This window comes from Sinocyclocheilus anshuiensis, unplaced genomic scaffold (assembly GCF_001515605.1).
Source record: "Sinocyclocheilus anshuiensis isolate Anshui unplaced genomic scaffold, SAMN03320099.WGS_v1.1 scaffold553, whole genome shotgun sequence".
Taxonomy (NCBI): Eukaryota; Metazoa; Chordata; class Actinopteri; order Cypriniformes; family Cyprinidae; genus Sinocyclocheilus; species Sinocyclocheilus anshuiensis.
Window position 1 is genome coordinate 2,664,140 of NW_015539821.1, and position 23,297 is coordinate 2,687,436.

General features: G+C 38.3%; 1 protein-coding gene across 11 annotated transcripts in view; it reads right to left on the reverse strand.

Moving 5' to 3' along the window:
* Positions 1-305: 305 nt before the first annotated feature.
* Positions 306-23,297, reverse strand: part of LOC107684098 (calcium/calmodulin-dependent protein kinase type II subunit gamma-like) — an 85,241-nt gene continuing 62,249 nt past the window's right edge. The window contains exons 7-22 of one of the 11 annotated variants that reach the window (XM_016480281.1): positions 22,872-22,974; positions 21,668-21,751; positions 21,057-21,151; positions 17,998-18,120; positions 16,753-16,836; positions 16,592-16,634; positions 16,044-16,106; positions 11,507-11,547; positions 11,057-11,143; positions 9,673-9,717; positions 8,850-8,895; positions 7,261-7,365; positions 4,697-4,772; positions 4,136-4,230; positions 3,768-4,014; positions 306-3,030 (exon numbers count right to left, since the gene is read on the reverse strand). In XM_016480281.1, the coding sequence (XP_016335767.1) occupies positions 3,782-4,014; positions 4,136-4,230; positions 4,697-4,772; positions 7,261-7,365; positions 8,850-8,895; positions 9,673-9,717; positions 11,057-11,143; positions 11,507-11,547; positions 16,044-16,106; positions 16,592-16,634; positions 16,753-16,836; positions 17,998-18,120; positions 21,057-21,151; positions 21,668-21,751; positions 22,872-22,974 (1,323 nt within the window). In that variant the 3' untranslated portion in view covers positions 306-3,030; positions 3,768-3,781. Of the gene's footprint in view, positions 3,031-3,767; positions 4,015-4,135; positions 4,231-4,696; positions 4,773-5,864; positions 6,009-7,260; positions 7,366-8,840; positions 8,896-9,672; positions 9,718-11,056; positions 11,144-11,506; positions 11,548-16,043; positions 16,107-16,591; positions 16,635-16,752; positions 16,837-17,997; positions 18,121-21,056; positions 21,152-21,667; positions 21,752-22,871; positions 22,975-23,297 lie in introns of those variants that run through there. The other 10 variants (XM_016480280.1, XM_016480283.1, XM_016480282.1 and 7 more) reach the window with 10 other exon arrangements.

Sequence of the window (23,297 nt, forward strand, 5' to 3'; positions counted from 1 at the left end):
CTAGATGAAATTCAAATATTTCCAATGCAGTAATTTTTGACCAGGAGTAATGTTTTGGGTAGAAAATGACGGAAAATCACTAGGATGTTAATGCATACAACATTTTAAATCAGCACCAAACTTCTGAATGCACCTTCACGTTCTATGAGGCCTAGGCAACCAAAAAGGAAAGTCATATTATCATGCACATTGTAATAATGTGCATAGATTAACCTTTCACAATAAGACCAGTGACATGTATCAAGCACATACAGTAAATGTTGATTTCATGTTGAATTTTACATTTGCACAAAGAAAACACAGAATCAGCTGCAGAAATGCTCTTTTTATTAAATGCTTTCCAGATCAAGTTTCAATAATAACAAAGCTATGATGAAGGCCTACTAACATTCAGACAAACACTTGATAGTTGTCATTTCATGGTTTTATTAAATGTATGATCATGCAAAAATCCAGCATCCATGTTTAAACTCCGAGTATATACGAAGCCCAATAGTATACCATTACAATGCAATAGATTTACTTAGAATGAGGGGAGCATACCAAGCAGAGACTTTTGTTTTATATATTTTTACTATTTTCTACTACTTTTTTTTTTTTTCATTTTTAATATGGTACATCACTTACAATTCCCAATGGAGTGATTTTCATGTCGAGATGCAAATACTATGAGATTTTTTCCCCCTTTTTTATTAAGTAAACACAGACAGTGGAAAAAAATATATATATTTACCAAGAAAAGTATACATGCATATTCGCCAGTTTATTTGATTTCTCCTGTCATTGGACGGGTGGGCCAGAAGACTCCTACGTCTGCCGTCTGGCCCAGGATTCAGACCAAGTTTTCAGGGGTGGGATATTTATTTCGCTAAATCTAAATCTACCAGCTAGTGACTCCTCATAGCCATCTCAATCCTTTTCATTTTCATGGAGCTGAAGATGTCAATCATGTACAGAAAAAGGATGTATTTAAGTAAAAAATAAAAATAATAAAAAGTATAATCTAGTTTGGCCAGGCAAGGCAGCAGTTCCCCATAGCACAAACAAAGGAAAAAGAAAACAGTGATTTAAAAAAAATGCAAGAAATAAGCACGAGACATGAAAACAGCATCGTCACATATAATCTAACAGCATCACTACCATTGTAAAGGTGATAAACACGCGCACACACTTACACACGTGCGGAGGTATAGTCCTGATATGTCACAAAGCCCAGCACACGATGAGGGTGTGCCAACACTACATGTATTTACAGGCCGATACAAAACACTGATGTGTTCCAAGGAGATGGGGTGAACTCGTAGTTTGTTTTTTTCCACACGTAATATATTCCCTCAAACAAAACTATACTAAAATCTATCTAAAGACAAAACCATAGCAGTGACAAAAAGCATTCGTGCAACTACAGATGAACTTAGATTAATCACTCGTGACAATCAAACCCTCACTTAAAACTGAGTTTAAATAGTCAGTGCCATAAAACCTGCGTAATATAGTTTGTGGTGAAATCTAACAAACCACTGTGAAGTGTAATCGTACAAACATTAAAACTGTGATTTTAACATAACTATGGCAACTGGACGTGTTTCGGTTTTCCCCACGCGCTCCTTGTGATCGGATGAACTAAACGACATGTATTTACAGAGCATGTACAGCACGTTCACCCTCGTCACCGACATGAACCACGACTACGACAACACTGAGGACAGGGTGAGTCAGACACGTCTAACCTTACTAAAACAACTGAGTACTTTTACAATGAGTGTAAGAAAAGACGGCGAGACTTAATCGCAACATACTCGACTACTGAAGCTATTTTCACCATGATGTAGTTTGTAAAAATGACTAGTCCTCCTCTGAGCTCAGATCTGAAGATTCAGTCACCGAGTTCAGAAACTGGAGTGAAGTTTATGTCTGACTATCACAGTACGTCCTGCAGTGGTTTGTCTAACGTGACCTAACAAAACAATAAGGGCGAATCTACTACAACTTCAGTTGTGTGCTGTTCACTTGGGCTTTTATATTAAATCTAAATGGGGGATACAATTTATACAAATTCATATCACACACACGCACCCACACAAACGTATCGAGCACGGTCAGGAACGATCTTCCCTTAAACGTGGATGGCGAGCATTTATATCTCCTTTAAATATTTCTGTATATCTTTGTTTATTTAGATTAACTTAAAAAATAAAATAGTCTTAAAAATAAAAAATTAACACAAAATACTTGTATGTCATGTCAGTCCAAGGAGACAAAAAAAAAAGAAAGGAAAATGAAGAGTTCCACATTAACACAAGAGATTACTAAAACCTGGGCCGTACAAACCTTCTCTTAGACCCGGGTTACATAAAAAGCCAACACCAAACAGAAACACTCCTTAAAAAGACTAAAAACTACACTTTGGTTCTTTTTTTGATATGAAGAACTTCTGAACATTTTCACTGCCTTGCTCTCGGATTAGTCGACCCCTTCCCTTAATTGATTTTGTGTCCAAAAAGCTGCTAAGTCTACAAGAAGAACTGTGATGACAAAACTTGTAAACTTTAGCATTTTTTGGGCGCTAGTCCATTTTGTGATTTTGTTTTAGTTGAGTTGAGCCCCCCACCCTCCTAACTCCCACCTTGGATTACTTACATAAATGCTTTTCAAACTTGATTGTAGCTTCTGGTTCAGCTAGTGATTTTTACAATATTCAGTATATCAATGAATTCATAGATCAGTACTTACAACACCTTCTGAACATCTTAAACGGGCAAAAAAGATGGTTCCGTGGGAAAAGGACAAAACAGCACCCCCATGTGGGCGTCAGATACATGCACCGTCCCTTGGGCAGGGCCACAGCCGCGGCCAGCTCCCTTTGGTCAAAGATTGGACAGGATAAGTGGTGTTGACAGTTGAACTGGATGTTGTCAGAGTTCCTCACTGGTGTGTCTGTAACTTTAAGAGCTGTCATCCAGCTGGCCTTCACGTGCCCGTCCAGCCACAAAGAAGAAACATTCCCATTATCTTGAGAATCCAGGTAAGCTGGAAAAAATAATGCATAAATAACCTTTTTGTGAATGGGAATGTGCATTATCGGTCTTACTGCATACAGTCATCATAAATTGTTGTTTGTAACAAATTTTACTCCCTTAACTAGATGCATTCCTATGGAAGTCTATTTGTGGCTTAAGGTTTGGTAATGTTGCCAAAATTGTGATGTATCTAAATAGTGTAGCGATGTATGAAGCCCAGCTCACATAAAAGTCACTTTCAAACCAAGCAGCTTTCTGTTGGTCAACGCAGCGAATGCACATGACCAGATTGAATACATTGCTAAATCTATGTGGGGAAGTTATGTAATTACATCACGCAACCCATACATGAAATTGTAATCATGTGGATTTCTTTTGAAATGACTGGATTTTGCCCACAAAAATGTGCAGAACAACAGTAAATTGTTCCTTTAGAGTAAAAAAACAAACGTACACAAAAAAATAAGGTTTTTAAAATAAAGTTGCAATTAACTGATAAATGATAAATAAATTCCCAAAATAAACTTGATTAAAAAGTATCAAAAGCCACATCTTAAGATTTCAAATTTACAACAGAACTCACTTATAAGACAGACAAATTGTCAATCATGAAAAATAACATCACAATGGTGAGATTACCTCTACAGTTACCTTTTTATTTTATTTAAAACTCTGAGGTAGAAACAGGCATACATCCATTTCTGAGTGAAGATATTAAAGGACAGGAAAACGTAGGCATGTTTTTACCTGTCCTGTGTGGTTCACTGTAAGGGGGCGGCTGGTGCCCCTGAGCAGTGGAAGTGGACGTTAAGCCACTTGGCATCACGGCGGTGCCACACGCGCGTCTCCTCCGATTGGCAGCTACGTGGGCGGCCCTGGCTGTCGATGTACTGCGTCAGCCGGATATATGCAATGCAGGCAGCGTCCTCCCCGATGAGATGAACATGAGGATTGAGGATAGTGGTGTGCACAGGCTTGTTGTTCTTACTCAACACTGAAAAAGTCAAACACATGGCTTGCATCTGAATACAGATGAATACATATGGTCAAAAGACAACTTATATGAATATTTATGTAGGGTAAAACAACTATATTGATAGTTAGACATGACTCACAGTGCTCAAAGTAGAACTTGTGGAAGTCCATTCCCTCTACCAGGTTCCCCAGAGCTTCAGGCTCAAAAGAGGTCAGACCAGGGTCACAGATTCTTCTGTGGAACATAAGAATATGATAACAGTGTTTATATAACAAAAGTTCATATAGCATAAAAAAGTGATCATTTAATATGCTGTTCCAGATACAACTGGATATTAACAGCATTTCATGACTAGATACAACATTCTCCCAAAATAACAGCAGTCTCTGTTCACAGGCTATGGGTCAGTCTGGGACTTCAGTTTATTCAAACCAACATTTTATAGGTCATTTTATAAGTCTGGTTCTTCATTTTTAAAGGGGTCATATGATGTTGCTAAAAATAACATTATTTTGTGTATTTGGTCTAATGAAATGTGTTTAAAAAAGTAAACTTGAAATCGCATCATATGACACCTTTAATATAAAAAGTCACACAAAGCCTTGCATGCATTCACATGACCTACAATTTTCGTAGTATCTTTTTGTTACAAGCAAGCTGAAGCATGTGTTGCTGTCATGTGCATGTGGGCTGTACTTACGTGTATGCTTCAAAGTCTCCATTGTTGACAGCCTCGATCAACTGCTCCGTGATCTTTATAATCTCCTGCTTACGAGCTACTCAAACAGGACGTGTGAAAGATGAGGGATGATAGAGGGAGAGGAAATGAAATGATAAAAAAAGAAAAGCAAAGTTAATAAGCATAACATACACTACTTACAGAACAGATACCTGTGAGAATGTCATATTAAGGCCTACTGACACCAAGAGGAAATGTGGCAAAAAAAAAAAAAAAAAAGACAAACAATTCATGATGCAAATTTGTCAGACAGAACACATGCCTGAATAAAAAAATGTGCTGAATATACTCAGAAACTAGCTTCACTTTTATCTGGAATGCCAGTTCTGGTCACATGACCCAAAAGTTTACAACTTATTTGTTGGTGAGTTTTGGTGCATTCACACCATGCCGTATTTACTGCAATCACTAGATTACAGGACTAACAGGACTTTCAACTCTTGAGCTGTTTATTATGCATTTCTATGCCAACACTATGAATGCCAACAGGAATGTGTGTAATTAGAGTAATCAAACAAAAATATAATAAAACAAGTAACAGTCATTATGCAAATTCATTATTAATTAACTTTCAATTTATTTAGCAGGAGATCAGACATTATTACAATAAATACAATACAATAAATTAAGTCAATGACTGCAATTATTGAAAGTTTTAAGGAAATAACTACTTGCCTATATTTTACTGCTGAATCTGCTGTCGTTTTCGGTTTCTACATGACATTATAGCAGTGAGGTGCTAAAGGTTTAAGTGTTTAAAATTCAGAGGTTACAACTCAGAACTGTTTATAAATATAGTAATTCTGACATGACGTGAACACCTTTTTTCCACAGAGAAAACGGAAAAGAGTGTGAATTTTCTCACATTGCATGATGGGGTCAGTAGAAATGCATTTCTCCTTTTAAATTTGAATGCTTGTGGTGATAATTTGAGCTCAATGTGAATAGGCCTCTATAAATGTGTGTAAATATGCATTTGGATTAATACATTCTCCATTACAAAACAACCTGACAAGTCACAACCTGTGACAGCTGATAGGATGTCACTACCTAATTCTATTAGTATGAAGAATCTGATTTCCTGTTGACATCCTGTGTGTGTGTGTCCTGGTCTACCCCACACACTTACACTGAGCTGCGGACCCACTCGCCGTGATACCGCCGACCCCATGGGCTTAAGCACAGGAGCCAGAATGAGTGCGCTCTAACTCTGGACATGAGGCATGTTCTGAACTGTTCCATGCCAAGCGTTTAACGCCATGCACGGGGACGGCTGCAACACACAACGCAGCACACGCAACACGGGTGTTGATGCATGCAGAGAGAGAGAGGAACGCATGAACACACCGAGTATGAAGTACAAAATCAGAGCCCAAAGAGAAAATTCTGTCATCATTTGCTTAACCTCATGTTCCAAACGTGCACAGCGTTTTTCCTTCCATTGAAGACAAAAGGAGAATATTTAATGTACTGTAGCTCTTTGTCATACCATGAAATTACATTATGGATGGATGCTGCTGAGTTTCAAAAATGTATCATAAAAGGGATTTTTATGACTTGCATAGTATATTCAACAGCTTTTTCAATTCATTTTGAAGTTTTACAGTCCCTGGTCACATTTGTATGAAAAAGAGCAGTGTGGAAATTCAGCTAAATTTCTCCTTATGTGTTCATGTAGGTTTGGAACAACATGAGGGTAAGTAAATTATGGCAGAATGTACATTTTTGGGTAAACAATTCCTTAATGCATTATATAAATGCATATACAGTTCAACAATATGGTAATTTGTTGTACTTCATAAACAGTGTTACATAAAGAGATCAATTAAAAAGAATGGAAAAGATGAAGAAAAGATTAAAATGGAAATCTGTAGTTAATTTGTAGAAAGACAATTTATCGGAAGGGAACAGGAGGAAGTTTGGAGGGTGGAAGAAACTGTGAAAGACAGATGCTGACAGATGTTAAATGAAGAGAGAACAGGTGCGGATGAGGTCCTATATGAGGTGTTGCAGCTGGCTTGGACACAGAATCAAGTCCATTTTCTTTCTTATACCATTGCTATGTTATTTTATATATGGAGTAGTGTTAACCAGCAAGAAATTAAATCACAAGTATATAGCTTAATTGGGGTATTACGACATGTGTATGTGCAAAAAAGCATATTAATTACGAATTCTGAAACCTTAAAGGGGAAGGTTCGAGAGTTCAGTCACAGGTTGGGAAGGAGAATGTAGGAAAATCAGGTGTAGAACATCTAAAAGGTCAATCTAGCTACTAAAGGGCCATTTTACAACAAGACAGATCTGTAAATAGCAGTTGAGCAGCATGCATGGGGGGGGGGGAATACATTTGTGAGCAACAACTGTTGACGTACAGTACTGTTCTACACGGAAAGCAAGTGACCCTTCTGATAGTATGCTAAAGGCTAGAAAGGCTGGAGTTGTGGGGGGACAAAAAGGCCTCGACTTGAAGGTTTAAGGAGGGATTGAAGGTGCCCAGGTGGTACGAGAGGATCTTGACTTACTGGCAGGAGAGCCCTGTGGTGAAGCCACCAGAGCAGGCAGCTCTTCCCCGGCACTGCACTGACTCATCACAGCACTGTCACTGCTCGCTCCCTGCACACTCTCGGCTGGCACAGCCCCAAAACCACACGCCACCAGGAGGAAAAACACACACATCTCTCATGTCCTTCACCAGCCGAAACACACTAACAAACACCACAGCAATGCTGGCACTTCATCATGACTAAATAGCTTAACGGTCACGAAGGCACTGGATGGGATGCATTTAGATGAGCTGTTCTCAATAAAAGCAGCACTGTGTTTATGGGAGCAAGACTACAGGTGATGATCCTGGATTTTCCAGTCAAGTTATGAGTGATGGTGTGACACAGGTCTGGATCTATGGGTGTGGTGAAGCTGAGCCGTGTTTGTTGTGCTTGGACAACAGCGCGCTCAGAGATTGTTTCTCCAGGCTCCGCGCAAATTTCCTGTCCTCATCACCTAACCTCAGACGTGACGGAGCTAATGATAAGGCTCTTTAAGCTGCTATTGTCCGTCCAGGCCCGGAGTGAATAAGGAGAGGAAATGAATTCGAGCCTGGCCCTTTTCGTGACAGAAAACTGTATCGGCGAGAGTCCCTCAGGAAAAACAGTCTGGTTCACAACATGCTAATGAATTTACAAGACACAGCACATCAACAAACATCTAAATAAGTGGGGTGAAAAACACAGGACACACACACAAACACGCACAAAATCTACAAGGAAACCTACTGAGACACCGACAGCTTACAAACAGATGTGTGCGTAAATATATATATATATATATACACACAGAGAGAGAGAGATATATGTATATATAAATTGTTTTATTTTGTTTGAATGTGGCTGGAAATTCATTTGCGTGACAATGACAAATTGTGTGAGTGATCTGATATAGAGTTGCTTATTAAAGCCCTATTTGGATGGGACTAGTTTTCTCTGAGGACGTCAGGTAAATTTGTTTTTCACAGATGTTCTGACTTTATTTCATTCTGAACTGATCATGTCTATATTTTTCCTCACACAACTATCGTAGCCTTGGAGTTCAAAGAAATCTAATCCCATCCAAATAGGAATGTTTGTGAATACGCTACATTTTTTTGAGAGTTTGTCCTCATTTACTTCTTTAAATACTGTAGCTAAATCTCTCTGGTGCACCTTCACTTTGAACCTTTGCTAACTCTAAGCTAGCGATTTAGCTGTAAACACAAAGGGTTGTGCCATCATGCATGTTAAACGTGTAAAGCACAATCCATCTAACCCCATCTCAATGCCCTCTACTGTAATTCCCCTCCTGTCAGTCCGACAGCGTACTTTCATGGCCCTGCCTTCAAATCACAAAGCCTCAGGTGTCACTGCAGCCTCATATTTTATATTTCAACCCGATACTGACTGACGTGACATGTATATTGTTTAATCAAAGGCTTTTTTGGTGGGTTTTTGGTACTGTGGTAGTGGAGGTGTTCAGACTGGAGAGGGATTACTCTTCTGACGCGAGCACTGGGAGCTGCAACGCCACAGTGCTGGAGGCATGCAGAGAAGAGGAGAGAAGATCTGTGTACCTTTCCTACCTTTCATATCCTCTTCCTCATTGGTGTTACAGCTCTCTGTGGAGCCCTGGGGACAGAAACAGAGACAGACAAGAACATACAAGACAAACCAAACATGAGACGTGAATAAAAAAAAGCAATCAATAGCATTAGGTTATAGTCTCTGAAATACCTCCAGAATTAGGAACCTCACAATTCAACATGTTTTTTTGATTCTGAGAATGATTCTCGATAATCATAAGGTAAACATTAATTTAACATAATATTTAACATCAATATATTAAAGTATAACAACAATAAACCCCACAATTAGTCTAATACATCTTAATATTTTTTTCAACAGTGAAGGCTCACAAATATTTAGCAAGTTTTATAATTATTATTATATATCAGGATTATTATTAACTAAAACCAAAGCCATAAAAAACACTTACTTGAAATAAGTGTAGTGAAATTGAAATTAAAAGCTAAAAACTGAAATCAGATCAGTATTCAGTATTAAAAAAACAACAAACTGAAATAAAAATGAATAAAAACTACATTATTTTGAAAATTATACAAATGACAAAAAAAACAAAACAATTGCTCTAACAAAATTTAAAATTAACTATAAAAAATATAATTTAAATATGAATAAAAACTATAATAGTATGTTAATGATACTAAACAAAATACTGATTATTTGGTCCACAAATCTTTTGTGAGTTAATAAAATCAAAACTACATTTGAAAATCCAATAAGGAATTTCAATTGATCAGTCAAGATTCATTTAGAAAATGGTGCAAAAGTGCAATTTGTGAATCGCTCCCCCACCACTAGTCCAAATGCTCTTGAAGAATGTACCTTGGGGCCATCGGCAGGGTTGTGCACAACTGTAGTTTGTGGCTCCTGTAAAATTTAACAAGATTTCACATCACGATTAAAGAAGTAATACTCATACACGACAATCTGGTTAAACACAACATCCTCTAGGAATACACACGCACACTTTTAAAGCTGCTGTCTTGGCTAAGACACAAACTGAGGATTTTGAGATCAAGTAAAGAAATAATGATCTAAATAGACTATTACTTTATGTGGAAATGAACACAAGGTCAGGGTTCATGATGAGCTTGAAGAACATTCACAACTCACTACAGAAAACCGACCACACAAGTACACTTATAAAAATAATAAATGGCATGCGTCACGAAGATTTAAAGATGCAGTTTCTCAAATTCAACTGAAATTCTGCTGAAACCACAGGAACGGAGAATCATAAGTAAAAAAAAAATCCACCTTGAATGATTATATGCACTATATTTTTCCTCAGATTAACTTTCAGTTTATTCTCACAAATTCTATGACCCAATTGAACCCTCAAAAAAAGTGAATATGACACATTTTATTCCAACTTCTGGAACTTCTGTTGCCTTGTATGTGTCTGATAGCCCAGTGGTTGCTAGCTGTCCATCAGCACAGTGGAGGCATTTAGAGGCCTCAGGAGGGGTCGGGGGTTAACTTGTGCTCTTAATGGATTGTTTTGGAGGTCCCGGGATGCTCTTTGCACAGCTATTTGGGCAGTCGAGCAAATAAGGCCCATCTGAAGTGTCAATCCACTTTCCTTTTCTTAAACCTCCAGGGGACACTGCTAGTTTCCAACACGGCCAAATGGCTGACAGCTTTCTGTGTGGGACACTGCATCTTTACTCTGACTGGTTTATGCACTCCAACTCAAATTACCTTGTTATTTGCTGAAAATTCTGTATGGTAGCATAAACGATTGGACAAATAACAAAATCTTGTTATTTTTATATTTATACAGTTGACTGTTAAATGTCACAGACAGTCTCGTTCAATGACTATATTTTGTTTGTACTTGTAATAGCAGTGCGAATACACATACAAAGGCAAACTAAGGACAAGAAGAGTGTAGAAGGACATAAACCAGCAGCTTACAGGCAAGAACAAATCACTCCTAATGACACGTTTATAAAACACCACGATTGTGTGTACCAGATGTGCTTCGAAAGGACATGAGCGCCCCCAAAAAACACATACGGGGAAAAACGACTGGTGACATCTAATGCACAGCAAACTACAGGTCTGAAGTATTTAGTACATGCAAAATGGGTTCAAAAACTTCTGACATGCACCAAACACTACTGCAAACACTTGATCGTGTTCTATGGGAAACGGTCAGATGAGTAGGATGGGTTAGAAAGAATGCTGAATGTAGGTGAGGTACCATCGGTGTAGAAGAGGCCGTGTTGCTTTCTTTCATGGCGTTCACTACAGCGCTCACTACACTGTTTTTAGTGTTGTTTGTCTGGGGCTGAAATAGAGAGGACAGATACAACTTTCTTTTCAGAGAGATGACATCACTAGGGACATGATCGGAGCCGATCCTCCTGCGAGTAAACGTTTCACGCCAGTCATGGTAGTTAGAAATCACACAACAGATCAATCGCATACGCCAGAAAGATGACTGTACAAAGTTATCCATCATTCACACAGAGGGCGCCGATTACTAATGGGCATTTCATGGAACTTTATATTATTAACAAGTGGTGTTTATTTTAAAAGCAGTTAATGGAAAGCTCTGGTAGAGATTGGAACCTAAGAAGGCTGCTGGAGAGATGAAAACATCTCGATCTCCAGGAGAAAGTAGGTATATAAGGAACATCTCTGGGCTTACCTTGACTCCATCTGCCTTTTTATTGAGTAAACTTTTGCATGCTGTAGGGAACAGAGAAAGACTAGATTACTACATGTAGCGCGAGTGACAAAACTGACAGAATGCTCACATCCGCACATATTTCAAATAAAACCCCATATAAAATAATTAACAAACTGCTGGCTTGCATTCCGTCATTCATTAGCATACAGGGTTTGGGAGGCAATGCTGACTAGCATAATTTTTCACCACAAGAGACATTTCTCATAGATCTATATAAATCAAGTTTAATCCAGAGACATATGAAGCTTTGGGAGATGAAGGTAAAAAGTATGTATCTTATAAATAAATAACTTGCTGCAAATTAAAATAATTCAGTTTGGTGAAATTTACTTTAAAAGGGTCATATCTTGAGAAATCCAATTTTCCTTGATCTTTAAGAGAGATCATTGAACTGCTATACTGTATGAAACCGTATTGTGACTTCAAACTCAAACTTCTCAGCAGTGAGAGAAAGATCATTTATTAAAACTCAACCTTAGAAACAAGTAGCTGCAGTTGTCAAAAGTGACAAATGTCACAAAAGTGCTTTGTTTGAGGTTTCTATTTTAAGTAAATGCTGTTCTGTTGAACTTTCTATTCATCAAAGATATTAAGCAGCACAGCTGTTTTCAACATTGATAGTAATAAAAAATGTTTCTTGAGCAGCAAATTAGAATGATTTCATGACACTGAAGACTGGAGTAATGACTGATGAAAATTCAGCTTGACCATCACAGGAATAAATTAATTTAAAATTATATTAATATTAAAATTATAATTAATATTTCACAATATTACCAGTTTTACTATAATGTATTTATCAAATAAATGCAACCTTGGTGAGCATACAAGCATTTCAAAAACATCTAAATAATATTCACCCATCTAATACCCATCTCAAACTTTTCATCATTAGTGTATTCATAAATGCATACAAAATCAGTAAGTGCAGCGACGTGCTGTTTCTCACTTCACATTTGAGGGAGTTTCATAAAGCAACAGATGCAAAAGAAAACAATTCCTTCTTAATTATAATGATGAGTGTGCGTGGGGAATTATGAAAATTACCTAAATTATGACCGTTTTGTTGTCAGAGAGAGAAAGAGAGAGAGAGAGAGAGAGAGAGAGAGAGAGAAAACTTAACACAAAAAAGCTAAAAATGCATGATATAACCCCTTTAAAATGAATTAATTGCATGGACTTAGAATAAATAAGACCATTTTATTCAATTTTTCACCAATCTGAGAGCAGATAAAGAGAATGAATTTATTCTCCATTTGCGGCTGCAGACGTAATGAGAGAAAATCATGCCTAATGAATGCAATTGATTTTTCCTTTAACTGCAACTGTTATTTTTCCCAGAGGGCATGTTAGAGAGGTCTCGAGTCAGTGTAGGGGAAATGGCCCCCAATACACTTCAGGATCCCTCAGAGAACAATCAAATGACTTGAGTAAGGCCTATAAAACCTCAAAAACAGAAGAAAAAAAAAACTAAAAACCCAGGTTTCAAATGCAGTATTCCTGTTAAGCGCCTTACCTTCCATAAACAAATGGGAAGAAAAGATGGCAGGGTTAAGAAGAAAACAAAAACCATTTAGTAGCAGAGAGGACAAGCTGGACGATAGCAGGCATTCTTTGCATTGCAGGCCTGCTTTCATGCTTCACTAATCATGAGGTGAGAGGTGCTGGTGGTGGATGCAATTCACCATACGGTCAGCCATGCAGTGCCAACGGCATTAAACCACGGGTCCCATAATGCAATGCACTGTTGAAGGAGTCATACAGCTAGACCTCAACTCATTACCATCCCATTGTATCTCACATATCTAACTATGTCTCATAGGATTCACAGACTGTGACTGGGAAAGCTGAGCCAGCAGTCTTCCGTTATACTGCTCAACAATCAGATGGATATGGGACCCCAGGACGGCCACACTGCAGTCATACCACTATTAATGCCGAGTGGAAATAAATTATAGAGGGAGGAAGAAATCATTTTCAAACAAGCTCTTAAAGAATGAAGGAAGATTGATGAAATGTCATTACTGGTTATGGGTTAACATCTTACGTCCACTGGAGGACTGGCTTTAACAATAACAGAATATAAAGAGTTATAAACACTTACAGTACTAGTTGAAGCCAAGAACTGATGGAGAGCATTGACTGGACGGCTCAAAAGAACATTAAAGGAATATTCCAGGTTAAATACAACTTTACACTGAATTATCCTTCAGTTAGTAAAAAAAAAAAAGAAAGAAAATGTCTACAGTAATCCCCTTCCAATGGGATTTTATGTGGTAAATGAGGCCACATATGCAGTCCATAGAGCTAAAATCAAGAAATATTAGAATTTTTAGTTTAATTTTGTATCAGAACATCAAAACTTTTGGCAATGTCATTCAAACAATGAGTCGAGAGTGTATTTTCCCAGCGGCATCCAGGTTGCGTACTTCCTTAATGGGGATGCTAATGGATAGCTCTCGACAGGTATGTTAGTGCTCCTGTACCATGTATAGTATGCATACTGCAGAAACATTAAGAGAATAACTAACAACCAAAACAATGAAAGCAGTACATTTTAGCAGGTTCAACAAGACAGCGAAGAACTCTTGTTTGCTATCCATAATCCTGGAGGATCTGAACAGATGCTGCAATTTTTCTTAATTGTTCTCCTTTGACCATTACGTGCATATGAAGTATTCTCACCATGCTGACAGCTGCTCAGACACAGCCTGTTGAAAATGGCAGCTGGCTGACATTTACTGAAATTGACAGACAGATGTCCCGACTTTGCTAAGAGTGGGACAACTCAATTTGATCAGACAACACAACTGGAACCAGAGATCTCGCCACTTTCTCCTGACTCAGAGACACTGTCAACAGTGTTGTCCATCTGCCCTCCAGAGGGCCTCCTTCCCCGCAGACCACCTGGCGCTCACCGGACCCTTGCGCCGACTACATCGGGTCTGACGACTGGCAGCAAGCCAACCCTGCTCCTGCCCGTTCCGTGTGGTTAAGCCACTGCGCACTGGGCGAGGGAAGAAGGAAGAGTTGAAAGGAGAGTGGTAGGGCAATGGTGGCTTGGCTAGGCTGCATGGGTCTGCTTTAGCTGACGACACAGGACACAGATCTAAAAACCTCCAAACCTCTTTATTCTGCCTGAGGTGGGCTGAGCACAGACACATGACCGGGGTCCTATATCTTCAGCTAAAGCAGATTTCACTTAAATGCTATTTAATCCAATTGCACAAAACACCAGCTGATCAGCAGGGAAGGAGAGAGCCAAAAAGGGCTGAAGCAATTTAACAGAGAGGGACAGAGCAAGAGAGAGAGAGAGAGACAAGAAAGAGAAAGTCTAATCAAAGGAGGAGAAGCGACATTAGCATTTTTTTTTTTACTCCATGCAGAAGATAATGCATGCCGGCCGATGGGGAGGGGGGGGGCGATCAGTAACATGAATGCAGTGCTGCGGTATTGATTGGATTGTTCTGCCTAGAGCCGCTGTGTGTAAATTGAACTGGGGACAGTTGTGAGACGAAATGAGACATTGTTTGTTCACGCATATAAAAAGAGCCGATCTATGCCGACGGATAAATAAATAGACCTTTTGAAAACTGAACAAAAGCTATAATACTTCAAATGTTGCTATAAGAGTCATTCTCAAAACATGGTAGCAAACACTGCTCAGTCAAGAAAAAGATTTCAAATAATTAAGAAATCCCATTCAAAACAAAAGCGAAACCGATAACTTTGAATAATAGAAAATAGTTTCACTTTTGAGAATTTTTCTTAAAAAAAAAAGCTTAATTTGCCAGATGCCTAGTACACCACTTCTATGAAATTTACAGTTACAGCTAATAGTGATTTGGCCACCAAACTGAGCAGTTAATTTAAATGTTGAATTCAATTAATTTTTCACAAGTATAATTTACATTGGATTACATAATTAATTGTAGTCAGATCAGCGTGAGTTGAGATGCTTTATTTAAAAAAAAAAAGTAATAATATAAAATAATACAATATAATAACGAATGTTAAATAAAAAAAAAACAAAATTTTTGAGAATGACCCATATAGCATTTACAATCATTTCACTGATTAGACCCATATTAGACAACTGAACCTGCACTAATGCTTCTTACAACTTTTAGGGTTAAAAGCTAGCTAGATGAATGTTAAAAGTTACATGGTCATGTAAAAGCAAAGTAGTAATAAAAACATGCTATTCCATAAACTCTTACACATTGCTCAAATGCATGACATGTATGTGAGAGATGGAAATTCAGCAGGCCACTATCCTTTTAAACTTGAGAACATCTACAAGACTATAATAGCAGAAGTCGTTCATGAGAGTGAAGATCAAATATTTTATGCAAGTGATGGAAAGAGAGGAAGGCTTCTCGTGGGCTGCATGCTGATTGGGGAGAGCAGAGGGAGGGCGGGGGTTTGGAGGCATTGTGGAGGGGGCTCGCTGGTCCCCCCTGGTGGCGAGGTGAGGAGATGCACTCTCACATACCTTCCTGTGCAAGCGCGGCAGTGCTTGTGGTGGGAGCAGCAGGGCTGGTATGCTGCCGGCCCACTAGTGGACAGAGAGGCGTTGAGTTGGGAGAAGCTATGGAACGGTTTTCAAACCCTCTATTCAACAAATTACCTATGTTTATTACAAGGAATCAAGGTCTAGAATAATAACGACAAACTAAAGCTCTGCTGTATCAAAGACAAAAGAATCACTTGCACAAACCGTAAACATCTTCTGTTCAGGAAGTAAACTGTTATTAAACTGAAAAGGGGTTTTATTGATGTTCCTTTACTGTTATCCTCAAGTCTCAGAGAAAACCTTAACAGCTCAAAGAAATCGAGATTTGAAGCATAAAAATCCAAAACTTTATACTCCTGTAATCCAAAGCTCTAGATCCCAAGTGAATTTTCCCTCCATTTAATTACTGAGCCAGCCGTTCGATATCTTTTTACAGTGAAAACTGGAGCAAAACTTCAAGAGGTGGGCAAAGTTCATCCATGACTTTGCACTTTCCTACCTGATCCCAGGAGAATGAGGGAACTCACCTGAGAAGTTTCTAGAAACCAGCATAGTAGTGAGAATGGCTCCCTGAGCAAAGACAGAGAAAAATAGAGTGTTTAGTCCATGGCAACAGGACTTTCAGTACTAATTACCAAAGGGAGGAAGATGGGAGTTAGTCTAAGGGCCCTTCAAACCCATCCCGTACCTTGAGTTTTCTGCGGGCATTGAACTTGCGCAAGCACTCCACGGTCTCTTGGCGATGCATCATGGATGCCACTGTGGATCGTTGCTGAAACCAGCAAATGCAAGATGGAGAAAAATATTGCACATCAGCATTATCAACGTAATCAAACCAATTAAAGGAATAGTTCACTCAAAAATGAACATTCTTTCATTATTTATCCCCCCTCATGTAGTCCTGTATGACTTGCATGGAACACAAAAGAGGATGTCTTAATAATATACTTGTCGCTTTTACCATTAAATGAATGGTGAACATTCAGGTTTTAAGAAGAATGCAATAACACCATAAAAGTAGTCCATACAACTTATTCCAAGTTTTCTGAAGTCATACGATAGTCTTATATGAGGAGAAAAAGCTGAAAGAGATATTTAAGTAATTCATTAATAATCTACCCATTGAGCTCTTAAGAACAAGATAAAGACACATTCGTGAATAAATCATTCAACCAGTGCATTCAAAAGATTTGACTCAAAAGTATGATTCGCTCATTAATCAGACACTGCTATTCTCTAAGAATCAGAAAATAGAGCCGTATGGACCACATTTATGGTGGGTTTTTTTTTTTAGCACTGCACAATAATAGTTAAACTGATAATAATGAATATTTTGCTCAGAAATTATAATCGTGATAATTAATCACAATTGTTCTCATTTGAGAAATTTCGTTCTACATTTCACCATGACTGGGGGATTTAAACTGCTGAAATCTGGCAACCCCAGGAGTCAACAGAAAATGTTAACAGGAAAAAAAAAAAAAAAGTTTTCAGGATAAATACCCATTGGGCCAATATTGCAGACGATTATGCTTAATTAATCGAGAAAATCAGAAATGATCATGATTAAATGATTAATGTGCAGGCCTATTGCTTCTGCACCACTTTTGAATCTTAAAAGTTCAATTCCCGATTCATTGTAGTTGCAAAGTAAGGGGCAACTGGCACTTTACTCAAACGTTCTCCCTTTAGGTTCCATGGTGAAAAAAACAAAGCCATACAGGTTTGTGAGTAAATAATGACAATTTTCATATTGAATGCACTATTCCTTTAAGTACCTTAAGCATCAAAACAAAGACATCAACCTATTATGAGAACACAAAATATGTGAATGTGAAAGCTGCATTTCATATTAAACTCTAAAAGAGCTCAGATTTCCCAATAGATCGTTTTTGCTTGGAGCTTGTGGTAGTCTTAAGCAGAGATAACTTACACAGACCCATGGGTGCTTGAGGGCCTGCTCTGCGGTGATTCTCTTTGCTGGGTTGATGGTCAGCATTTGATTGATGAGGTTCTTGGCCTCGGGGGTGACCGTGTCCCACTCCGGAGAAGGAAACTGTGGGGGCAAGCATCATGAGCGAGTGTTAGATATGAAATCTAAATGCAGGAGAATGCCCAAAGAGCCTTTCACACCACAAGATGTACTGACACACATACAGAGCGGTCTGCACCGGGGCCTAATGAAATTAAACTTATCACAAGGCAGCGTACAGGATCCAATGAGTCACGGTAATCAGTCCTCCTATTGTCGGCCTATCCGGCACGGCTGGTGCTTGAAACATGTTGCTTGCGCATTTCACACCTCATGGCTTCATTGCAGCCCATAACTAGAGAAAACTGCAGTTGTAATTAGCCAATAAAAAGTCGTGTCTGTATCTGTGTTGAATGTGTGTCACACCTCTTTCGTACCAGGAGATCTTAATGTGGCCGTTACAAATCCTTTGTCTGTTCCAAGAAAACCTTGGGCCGGTTCCAGGAAGTATAATTTGTTTTGCGCATCAAGCTGCGTTGCATCAGCTAAAACGAGTGTGTGGATTGTACTTAGAAACACTGCAGGTGCTTGCAAGTCCTTACACACACTGATTCAGCTGCGCTTTTGGCTCAGGGCACTGTTAATACATTTCATAGCTGGGGCGTTTTTGCACCGCTGTGTGTTGCTTCAGCAAAGATGGCCATTCAGGATTGCGGAAGGCACATCCAAACGTGAACACATGGCCAGAAGGTGCAGTGAAAGAAGCTAATAATAATGGATGATGAGGCACAATTACACCTTACGGTATATAATGTGCAACAATAGCAATGTGTCAGCCTGTAGAGATTTGGAATAACATTTATGCCATGCCATAATGCCATATATCACCACTGTTAGTGAGCAGGGACTACTTTACACTATTTACATATGAAAAAAATATAAATAAAGAGAGAAACCAGTCAACAGAAGGAATCATCCAATTAGAATTTAGTAATTAATTAATTAATACTTTTATTGAGCAAATATACATATAATTGGTGTCAGTAAAGTGACCGTTAAAACATTTATAAATGTTACAAATTATTTTTATTTCAAATAAATGTTGTTCTTTTGAACTTTCTATTCATCAAAGAATCCTGAAAAAAATGTATCAGTTTTCACTAAATATTAAGCAGCACAACTGTTTATAACGCTGATTATAATAAAAAATATTTCTTGAGCACCAAATCAGCATATTAGAATGATTTCTAAGGGATCATTTGACATTGAAGACTGTAATATAATGGCTAACCCTATTTTAAAATGTAATAGAATTTAATAATTTTACAGTTTTTTTTTTAACTGTATGTTGATCAGCCTTGGTGAGCATTAGAGACTTCTGTCAAATACATTTTTTAAAAATCCTACTGACCCCAAACTTTTGAACGGTATTGTATATAGCATTTTTGCACTGCTTATTCGTCATGATTCATCATATAATCTTTTGTCCGCTAATTTACAAATACTAAGAGAAAATAATCAAATTAGATTAAAACCTTTAAAAAATCCTTTATCTTAGCTCTTTACCAGCACTACCACATTTAATATACTGTCTAAACCAGGGGTCTTAAAAGTTCCTTTTTAAGTTTCCATCCCAAATCAATGCATATTAAGTACAATGAAAATATAATGTACAACTATATGCCTCTGAGCATCAATATTGATTTCAATGGCTTTGCATCATAAGAAAGTATGAAAATACATTAGCATGGAACTATTCACATCTATTTTGAGTGCTCCATATTAAGTCACTACATCCACAGAGGGATCACTGACCTAAACCAGGCTAAGACCCCTGATATAAACCATGTTGTGGTTGGAATTTCAGCAAAAAATTCAACATTGTGATAAAGGATTTGTCATATTGTCCATCCCTGAGGTGAACTGACCTGGCCTGCCCAACACTGTGACCACCAAAACATCTATCAGTGTAACATGCATTCAATCCATTTTCACAATAAGGTCACAGTTACATCATCTCTTCCCTTTTATTTGTAACATAAAATTTAATGGAGTGAGCATCTCTCTAGGGTAGTCACTCACTCCATGTCATGCCACATACGTCTGAGGGCGTGAGACTGATGCAACAGATGGACAATTCAAAAATGCACACACACATACGCAAACAAACAAGCACATACACTCTGGGCCAAGAGGCAGTTGTTTCTAAGCAAATCTCTCTGCAATGCGTCAGGGAGGGCCTGACATAATCAATAACAGTACCAGTAGCTCTAAATCGCACCCAATCAGAAATTAAACAAGCAGTTGGACCACAGTGTGTGTTGCAGAGACCTTGCGACATCTGTTGTAATCAAATAATGCATGAACAATTAAGCAATAAGCTGGAATTTTATTTCTTTTATTATGATATGATCATTCATTAAAGGTCGACTAACTCAGAAATAAAAAAAATAAAAGTATTATTTTATTTTATTATATAAAATAAAAATCCAGCTCATTGGTTAATTGTTACAGCATTTGATTATTTTATTTTGTCTTGTTTTGTGTCTTCAACCCCTCTTGGCCTATTATTGCCATCAGTTAAAAAATTTTTTTAAACAGCTCTGCTGTTCACAAACGTTCACAGGAAATGTTAACGGTATCCTGCTAGGAAATTCCAGTGATTATCTGAAAGGATGTAGAGGCCTTGTAATGTGCGGTCTAAAATTAAACTAGCCTCACTAGACTGATTTATGAAATGGCTTGATGAGTTCACACAGACTTGACTAATTAGAAACACCCAAAAATACGATTTTAAGGTTCAACATTGCTCCAAAAATGTATGCAAATTTGACAGAAATGTGTCCAGAGGAAATGGAAGGCAAAGAGTTTATACACTCCTAGTGAATGCCTCAGTTGAAAGACTTGATGGTGCATTCAAAGACCAATCAGATGAAGGAGGTTTTAGAGCAGCTGGAAAGAACTCCTACAGACAGAGACAGTTAGAGAGAGTGGCTCCATCGAAGGACAGATGTACTTACATCATAGGCTCCAGCCTTGATCTGCTGGTATAACTTGTGTTGATCTTCATCCCAAAATGGAGGATAGCCCACTAATAGAATGTACAAGACTACACCTGTGAAAGAAAGACAGAAAAGAGAAATGTACTCTGATTGGCTGACAGAAATTCTGAAGTGTTTATTAATTTTCTGCATCTCCATGTTGATTACATATATATATATATATATATATGTGTGTGTGTGTGTGTGTGTGTAACAACAAATCATTAACGTATTAGTACAAGTAAAATGAAGTATGATGCTTGCTGAGGAACCACATATTTAAGTCCTAATCGTTTTACATAAAAACCCAACCCTGTTGACTAGTACCTAATCACTGCCTTGTTACCCTTCATGTGTAATTTAAGTAGTTAAATCATTATTTACTTAAAAAAACATGTATTAAGATTGTGTTGACGAACAGGTCTACCGTGCATTTACACCATATTTTCTGCTGAGTTCAGCATGCGACGTGCAGCAAAAACAGGCTAGGTGCCAAAACTTGTGCAGTGTGAATATTGCAACCTGTTAATACAGGAAGCAGAATGAATATGCAAGAGGTCTAATGATTAAGGACCCTGTTGAAAACTCACCACAGGCCCATATGTCCACAGGTTTGCCGTAGGGATCCTTCCTCAATACCTCTGGAGACAGGTAGCCAGGTGTGCCGGCAAAACCTGTGATAAAAACCGTTCTGTTGAATTCTGTTTTCAACCGTTGAAAAGTGACCATTCTGCACTCTGAGAATAAGATAAAGTGGATTCAAACTGCAGGCACCTGTAGGCAATGTAACTCAGCCAATTAATATTCACTGAAATGCTAATAATTCCAAGAAGGTGTGTGTGTGTGGATAGTTTGATAGATGGATTTTTCCATACGCCAGAACCATTCAGAGGCAAAATGGTGATGTGCCAAGATGGCTGCCTCCCTCCAGCACTGGCAAGACTGAAGCGGGCCGGAAATAGCTGGATTTTAAACAGCTGTGGTAACATAATCTTGAGCTGTCCAATCATACAGCTTGTATACAACAATTATTCCACCCACATGGCTTTGCTCATCACAAAGCTCAGCATACTTCAGTCAAAACATGATGGTTACCCATTTATAAAAAAAAAACAATTAATAAAAAAAAAAAAGCTGTACTGATACTTGATTTGCACTAAAGCACCAGCTACCTCACTCCAGCAGAAATAACCAGCTGCCAATAGGGGGCCACAAGGCCCGAGAGAATCCTACCTGATGGTTTTATCCAGTAGAGGCAGCTATGAAGGGGCATTTTTCATAGCTAAAGGGTCTTTCACACACCGACAGGAATGATGTGTGAAAGCTAAACATGAAATGGGCTAAGATTGGCATTTAGCACGGCCTGAAAATAAGCCTTTACAGCCATTCCAACCCATTTCAGATGGGAGGTTAATGGAGCGGGAAATGTTGCAAAATCCTTTTAAGATAAACTGAAAGAACGTTACAAGAGGGAATCAGCACAGTTGTGTGGGGGGAAATCCTCACTAATGTAGGAAATCCTGTCAAATCTAAAGCAACAGTAGTAAAAATGTATAAATATATGAAAAATATTAATAAATGGGCAACATAATTTTTTAATTAGTGATAAATGCTAGGGCCACACAGCAATGACCTAGCAACCACTCACTACATCCTTTAAATCTAAAGACCTCTAAAAGTGGTAGGGAAAAGGTTTGGGTAGGTGTAGCTAAATTAACAACAGTTGTTGAGTTCCTCAAAAGTTTAAGTTAGTGTGAGATGTAGAATTATAGAGCTGAAGTGAAAGTTATTTACCAAACCAGGCCTGCTGATCTCCCTGCACCTCGATGGCCAGCCCAAAATCAGCCAGTTTTACTGCCGCTCCTTTCATCTTACTGGCCAACAGCAAGTTCTCAGGCTGAGGAGGAAAGCACAGGAAGCCTTTAACAGTCAAGAGTTTGAGCAATTTCTACAAATAGAAATTGTAGAGCTATATAGCTATATCCCCCCCCAAAAACTGAGAACTTTAAAGGGGTCATATGATGCGATTTCAAGTTTTCCTTTCTCTTTGGAGTGTTACAAGCTGTTCGTGAATAGATAAGATCCCTGAAGTTGCAAAGACTAAAGTCTCAAAACCAAAGAGATATTCTTTATCAAAGTTAAGACTCTGCCACACCCCCCTAAAACGGCTCGTTCTAACACACCAAGCATCATATGACCCCTTTAAATTTATGTAGTGTA